Source organism: Pleuronectes platessa, chromosome 21 (genome assembly GCF_947347685.1).
Source record: "Pleuronectes platessa chromosome 21, fPlePla1.1, whole genome shotgun sequence".
Taxonomy (NCBI): domain Eukaryota; kingdom Metazoa; phylum Chordata; class Actinopteri; order Pleuronectiformes; family Pleuronectidae; genus Pleuronectes; species Pleuronectes platessa.
Window position 1 is genome coordinate 9,094,829 of NC_070646.1, and position 8,013 is coordinate 9,102,841.

The 8,013-nt window shown below is 43.0% G+C and overlaps 1 protein-coding gene across 1 annotated transcript; it reads right to left on the reverse strand.

Moving 5' to 3' along the window:
• Nucleotides 1–1,525: 1,525 nt before the first annotated feature.
• Nucleotides 1,526–6,755, reverse strand: LOC128427273 (uncharacterized). Its single transcript, XM_053414361.1, is given in 6 exon segments — nt 1,526–1,657; nt 3,043–3,083; nt 3,171–3,225; nt 3,317–3,388; nt 3,487–3,587; nt 5,571–6,755. Coding segments are annotated over 6 exon segments (1,338 nt in total). The 5' UTR covers nt 6,508–6,755.
• Nucleotides 6,756–8,013: the final 1,258 nt, after the last annotated feature.

Below are 8,013 nucleotides of genomic sequence, written 5' to 3' on the forward strand. Positions count from 1 at the left end.
AGCTTTGGTTTCAAAAGCAAGCAAATTTGAATTGACGTCATAGAAATAAATTGACGTGGTATTTGACTTTTTAGTTTGGCCCATGCCCCGTCCACTAACATGGGGGAGGTGGGACTTCTGACCTATACTGTGGCCCGCCACCAGGTGGCAAACACTTTGGCTTTTAGGGAGCAGTCATGTCATCCATCTTTACACAAAGTGTGTGATGAACATTCATATCGGATTAGAGCTGCAGAAAGTAACATAAACCATTGATAACATTTTGTGTATATAAGCAAAGCTGAAGGATTAAAGCAAAGTGTTTTACTCTCCTAAAAAATATTCTAAACATTTGCTGCAAATACTTTAACGATAGACTTAAAGGCACAGAAGCACAATCCAGAGATAAGGTTATCCACGCCACAGAGATTTTCTCCGATGGCATTACAATTATTTTTAAAAGGTGAAGTTAATCTTTTAGTTCATGGGAGTCTCTGCAAACTGACACTGGAGAAGCTTAACACTCAAGCTTCTCTCTGACACCAGCCATTGTAGGGACCTGGAGGAATGTGAAGTGGTGTCGTGTGTCCTGTGTCATCGTCGTTTGTGTCATTATACTTTGATTGAATTTCACATCCTCTTGTCACATCAAAAGTTAATAGAGAGAACACGATGTGATATTGACAATGTGATATTGATGATGTGATTTTGCAACTCGTTTTCGGTTAAATTTTCCAAGAATTGTTAACTCTTCCGAATTGACTTAACTTAATATTGACATAGATTTTATAGTGACAAAAGGAAGTTTACAATAAAAACATTGACACTTAAGAGGGAGAGTCACTTTCCATGGAGGGGAAGCCAAATGTCTTTATCTGGTAATGTTTATTGTCAACACACACACTTCACAGGTCATTACATTGATTCCCTGGAGACTTAATCCAACCTTAACACCTGTTACTACTTGAATAATCCTAAAAACAGGTTTTCAGCTTGAATTTCAATGATTCACTTTCTGGGAAGTTACTTCTAAGTCCCCATAATGTGACAGTGTGAACAGATTGAAGCGCCCAAAACATCAGTAAAACATACACACACACACACACACACCTTAAAAAAAAATGCATACACATGTTCTCACACAACACCACACCTGTTTACTCAGGGCCTTGCAGCACATAGCCTCGAGCGCAGCTATTTATATGGAGTGGAGTGTATTAAATGACTGAGAAGACATGAAAAATTCCCAAGGGTGAAATTCCTCTCAACAAAAAAGCAGAGGCCACCTGGTATTCAGTCATCTTTAGGTTTAATGTCATAAAATAGAAAAATGTTCATGAGTTTCATGTGCATGTGCTTTATTTTATATCACTTAAAACATTGAGATGATTTAAATGGAATTTAACTCACTTTTTACATGTGTATATTTTGTTAATTGTTTTATGTTATGTGCAACCCGGCTGCCACAGGTTCATTCACTTGATTAGTTGTGGAGAGAACCTTGTGTCAGCACCGGGTCTGACCACGGCCTCCTAATCTTGCCCAGTCACCGGGAAGCAATGGAGAACACGTTTCTCTTGGCACAACACAGAGCCGCGTCTGAAAACCATCCAGCGGGAACGGCCACCATCCGCCCGTGTTTGGCCGAGCAACTGACCTCATTCTCCCCCGTCAACACCTGATGGAGGTGTCAGCGGATGTGAGTCACGTGCATTGGCCATATTAAAAAACATATATTCCACAGACGGAAAGAAAATACACAACTTTATTTAAACAGCTGAGAAGATGCATTTATAAAGGAGTTACAGTTATTGCCATAAGGTGATCCATACTTGTGAATACATGCACATTAATAAAAACTACAAATTAAATTGTAAATTTATTATCAAGTGAGAGTCACAGCAGCATGAAATATAAAATTGTATCGTAACATGTTGCAAAGTCATATGAGGTATCCTGAGAAGTTTCATATTCTTTTATATTTACATTCATATTCATCTGTTTAGTGTGTCAATACAGACTCCCGCCACAAGACAGGCCCACAAATTGTTCTTGCTCAGCTAAAGGTGTTTTACAATAACGCTCCTACAAAAAAAAACATATGAATAAATCATAGCTTTATAGAAATACTGTATTTTGCATTGAAAAAACACAAAAATTCAGGTCATTAAATCAAATTCTAAATGACTTGCAGATTTTAGTAAAAATTGAAACGTGAGCCGTCGGATTCGGGGCGTACAGCCAGACAGCACCGATCCTGGTCGCCGTACCTCTTGTGACCACAGGAGGGCGCTAAAGGGGGCTGGTCTCAAGGTTGCTCAAAGAAGAGAGGAAAAGGTCCTGCAAGAATAAAGGTTAGAGCAGAGTCAGAGTGTGTGCTGACCTGAGGCCTGCACCAGGAATCAACAGCAGCGTACTTCACTTAAATCAGTCCCCCCGTATAATCCATACACCAAATCTGGCTCTCATGGGCTGTGAGCATGTGTGTGTAAAAATAGACGGAGTTGATAAGAACGAGGAACAAAATCAAAGCGATTAATTAAGTTCTGAATATGGCAGGAGAGTCAATGCTGACGTATATTAAGTCTTAGCGACAGACGAGTGACTTGTCAGGAGTTTAATTGTGACATAATTAATTAGAACAGAAACTCTAGTTAAGATGAGACGGAGTGCACGTGCGGTTAAACTGGTTCAACTGGTTCAAATGTTGATTCATATTTATGGGAAACTAAGGGTGGAACATTACTCCTAATCAACTACGTCAGAGTAAAAAGCACAGTCCTGTCAGAATCTAATAAAATCCCTTCCATCAAAAAACGAAGCCATAGTATTTATCATGAATTTAATCAGAGTGATACCCTCTGTTTGTTAGAATCTCTGAATTTATATCAGAGTTGAAAATCTGACTATAATCTATTTGTCCCTTTGGCGTAAAGTGTTTTGTCCCTCTCGGGATCCCGTAGGAATGACGACGTGCTCCGATTGGTTAGTGATCGGTAAACCTGCTCCATAGCACAGGCCTCTGCTGCTGCTGTGTTCCTAAATGTGAGAAAATGCGGAAACTCACTGAAAGAGGGACCCAGTCAGCTCGTCCACAAGGCCGCCTGCAATACACACAGATATTAATACTTCGATAGAATCTCACAAACACTGGGGGGTGCACTGTTTGACTAAAAACTGCCGGTGTTTACCTGGAGAGCAAATGGTGTCGCACAGGATGGGGCAGAGGTAGCAGGACGAGCATCCCTGCAGGACAAACAGTGTGAGCACAGGGGGGGGGGGGGGGGGGGGGTCGTGGTCATGATGAAGTGAGGTGGGTTATTTCTGAGGAACTTACCTGACAGTGCTCGCAGTGGTCCGACTCGTCTCCCTCCTCACATGGGCACTTCTCGCAGCCACTGGAGCAGTGCTAACGGGAGAAACACACACACACAGTGCACAGTTGTGTTTATTACCTCAAGTACAATTTGAGCATGAAAGGCTCGTACTTCCATCTCTTCATTTTACCTGGCAGATGGAGCACACGCTGCACAAAGAGCCAGAGCGGAAATGCAGCAAGTCGGACACGGCGTCCTCCTGGGCCTCTGCTGCGACGTCCTCATGCTCATCTAGAGTCAGCAAAGTCAACATGTTTAAATATTGGCCAATTATTGCAGATATCTTGTATAAGTGTGTCCATATCAAATCAAAAAGGAAACCGCAGTGCCAAAATAGGTTCCTTGAAAATATCCCGCTCAGTAAGTATCTTAGATTAGATTAGATTCAACTTTATTGTCATTGCACAGTACAAGTACATATACAACCAAATGCAGTTTAGCATCTAACCAGAAGTGCAAAAAAAAGGCAGTAAAAGTGCAGAGTATTGTGCATAGTGGAATATGTAAATAAATAGGAAGTACAGTTAGAAATATAAATGGAATATGAACAGTATTAAGAGGTAAGGTACGATATAAGTATGATGAATACACTATGAGCAAGATAAATATATAAATATGAAAACACTATAGGTGGGATAATACAGTAGTAGAAAAAAAATAAGTCTAGTGCAAATGTTCAAATGCGCAAATGTTCAAATGTGAAAATGTGCAAATGTTCAGTGGCTGGAGGAGGGTGTGTGGCAGTCCAAGCCAGGGTGGAGAGGGGAAGTATAGTAGCTTAGCCACAGTCCTTCAAAATAATATATATCCTAGGGATCTGGATCAATGTATTTTACATTATGGGTTTATGTTCAAGGTGGCTGCCTCACAGCAAGCAGGTTCTCAGTTCGAATCCCTGTCTGTGTGGAGTCTGCACGTTCTCCTCATGTCTGGATGGGTTCCTCCCAAACACACGCAGATTGAGGTTGGGTTATTTGGAGACTCTAAATGTGTGAATGTAAGAGTGAATCACCAGTTTGATGCCCCTGCGACACGATTGGCGGTGTCCAGGGTGTTCCCCACCTCTCACCCAATGGCAGCTGGGATCGGCTCCAGCCCCCCCCCCCCCCCCCCCGACCCCCACCCACCCATTACCCTCAGCTTATACCAGCGGTATAGATAATGGATGGACGGGTTTATGTTCAAACTCCTAAATGTCAATATCTATTTCCGAGTCTATCTAAGTCTATTCTCGGTCGGCTTCATGTAAACCCACGGCAGAGCTCGTGAGATCAAATTATTGGTGTCAGGTTGTTGGTGTGAGGTTATGTTAAAGGCGAATCGGCTTCAATTTTGTAATGATCCAGCAGAGCAGTGCGTGACGCCGAGGACGAGACACGTGTCAGATCAAATCAAGGGGACAAAATGTGCAGATCAGGACGAGTGAGACAAACTTTGTGCACGTGTTTCATATAAGTGACAGTACGAACGCTTTGTAGTGTTTTTACCCTTTTCTGTCCCAAAATAGCCTCATTGGCTCAACAAAAGGAATGAATGGTTGAGCTACTGCCCGGTGCCACAGATAAACCGATCTATTTTAGGACTGATATGTGTCACACTGTCACACACTGTTCTCACAGTGGCTTTAACAACGTCAGAGAATAAACTCAAGTATATGGGATGAATAGCTCGGCACATTCAGAAACTGAAAAAAAAAGGCTTTTGAACGCCTGTGTTTGAAAGTTGGAAATCTGATGACAGAGGAAGTTATGAGGCCTTGCTTTATCACCTCACTGTTCTCCCTGTGCGTCAGTTTGTGTTCCAGGTTTGAAACCTCGCACACAATGATCTGGAAAATCTGGTGCACGTCGGTCTGAAGTGTTGAAACTTGAGTTTTGAAAGGTCGGCTCTTTATTTTGAAACTTCTCAGACGTACTGCAGTCAGTGGTTCCAGTGTTGAGTTTAAGCCACACACACTTTGAAGAGACCCATTTGCAAGCTCGTGACTTTTGCTCTTGATCTATTATTCATCTGTTTTTAGCTTTTCAAACATCAAGTTTCAACTTCTCAAAACCTTTTTCCAGTTTCATGAACATATTCATTTCATACTTGAGTCAACGTTCACTCAAACAGAAATAACAACTCGTCACATTTGATACTAAATTTGTGACTTGTTTTGTTTCATTCTACTTGGGATCTGTTTAATAAATCGATAAATTAGAAAAGTGTATATACCATCATCATCCTCTTCCTCCTCATCTTCTTCAGCATCATCATCGTCCTCTTCCGCAGCTACCTCCTCTCCTTCGGTTGCCTCGTCTTCCTCAGCATCCTCTTCTTCTGCTGTAACATCCTCATCTGCGGCCTCCTCTTCATCCTCCTCATCTTCATCCTCCTCGTCATCATCCTCCTCAGCTGCTACCTCCTCAGCTGCTGCCTCTTCCTCCTGCTCATCATCGTCGTCGTCATCCCCCTCCTCCTCTTCAGCAGCCTCCTCTTCATCCTCCTCATCTTCATCCTCTTCATCATCATCCTCCTCAGCTGCTACCTCTTCAGCATTAGCCTCCTCCTCCTCATCATCATCATCATCATCCTCCCCCTCCTCCACTTCAGCAGCCTCCTCCTCCTCTTCATCATCATCATCATCATCCCCCTCCTCCTCTTCAGCAGCCTCCTCTTCCTCATCTGCAGCCTCCTCCTCCTCCTCATCATCATCATCATCCCCCTCCTCCTCTTCAGCAGCCTCCTCTTCCTCATCTGCAGCCTCTTCCTCATCTTCCTCATCATCTTCCTCCTCCTCCTCCTCCTCCTCCTCCTCATCATCATCATCCTCTTCCTCGGCTGCCACCTCATCATCCTCCTCTTCTTCGGTATCATCCTCCTCTTCCTCATCTGCAGCCTCATCATCTTCTTCTCCTTCAGCTGCCTCCTCTTCCTCATCGTCTGATTCTTCTTCACCTTCCTCTCCTTCTACCTCTTCATCTTCCTCAATAGCACCACCATCGCCCTCAGTGGTGTCGCCCTCCTCTGCCACAACCTCATCGTTTCTGGCAAAGAGGTCGGCCTCTGCTTCGGCCACGTTCTGGGCACTAACTACCCCCGAGAGTGGCAGCTGGGATGAGCACAGGAGCACCAGCAGGAGTCCCAATACCCAACTCTTCAACGGTGCCATCTTGGAAGATTGACACAACTCTTAGAAGCAAAAGAAAAAATCTATTCTGGAGGTACGTCTACAACCCTGGTTCTTCCACCAAAAAAAATAAATAAAAGTCCACTGAAAACAAGAGGGAGCTGCAGAAAATGCAGGAAACGATCTGAGGTCTTTGGTCCACGCTGCAGAGAGAAGGGGAGAGGAGGGCCGTGCTCACAGCGACAGAGCAGTGAGTGCCAGTCTGGTGCCAGTGAACACAGAGGACACAGTGGAAACACACAGCTGGGTGTGGGGCGTATGTTTGTGTGGCTGCTTGTGCATGAGTGACAGAGGCACATGTGTGGGAAGAATGCTCCTGATGCCTTTAACACAGTGTATTGGAGAGGGGAGGGGGGGGGGGTCCATATGGCATTTGGTGAAGGGGGGCGGTCGAGGTGGAGAGGGAGGGGTACATTTATAATTGCTGACATTAAATATTTCCGTATAACAATTGTAGGCCCATACAGTTCATATATAAATATATTGTGCATGCAGTGTGGTCATGGGACAGATTACGCATGTCCTGCAAATGTCCACACGTCTGTTATTTATTACTTTTGTTTAATTGACGCATCTATTTCTTTACATCAAGACTCATGAATTATTCCCTTAGGAAACTGTGAAAGAAAACTTGGAATGTTCTGCATCCTTCCACCGAGTTTCAAGTAAATCTATTTGGTCGTTTTTTGTGAAAGCTTGCAGACCTTGGCTGAGTAAATACACTAGAATGACTCATATCTGCGCTGATGCACAAAAGTTCCCTTAAATTCAATCAAGCTGCAGCAAATTTTCCACACTCCCCTAAATATGATTTTTTTTTATCAAGCTCCATAAATTATACCCTGGGAAGTCATTGAAAATGTGCCATGTACTGTTTATTTTAATGCTAAAGAAAGGGATATAAACATTTCCTGGATCCACATCTTTGTCCAGCTCCATGCAAAATGAAACTGGTTCTCTCCTGGCCCGCGTGACATCCTGTCAATAAATTAATTTTTTTCCCTAATTCTGCTAAAATTCATAGAACCTGCAATAAAAACATAGCCTCCTCGTTGGAATTAATACAAAATATATAACTATTGATTTCACAGTAAATTAACTCTATAGGAAAATCCGTTGGCAATCACACACCACCAACAACTTTTGTTGCATCAGCATAAAAAAATATTTGGGGATCACGAAGTTCACCCATAAACCCCACTCCTCTGTAACTCAATCTACTGTAAAAGCTGCTTGAAACTCTGGACTGCATGTGCCACAAAGGGCCTACTGCACACAGACCCAATTAGAATGAAAGCATTCACTTAAGGTACATATGATATGATATTATGCAACGTGAGGTAATAAAATCTTAAATAACATCTTAAAAATGACCAGACTCAACAGCGAGCGTGAAATCTGCCCGTCAATCCCGAAGCGGAGCAGAGCCTGACAGCATGATGTATGGAATGGATGCAAATAGAAGGAAATGGAGCTGATGGGAGTCCC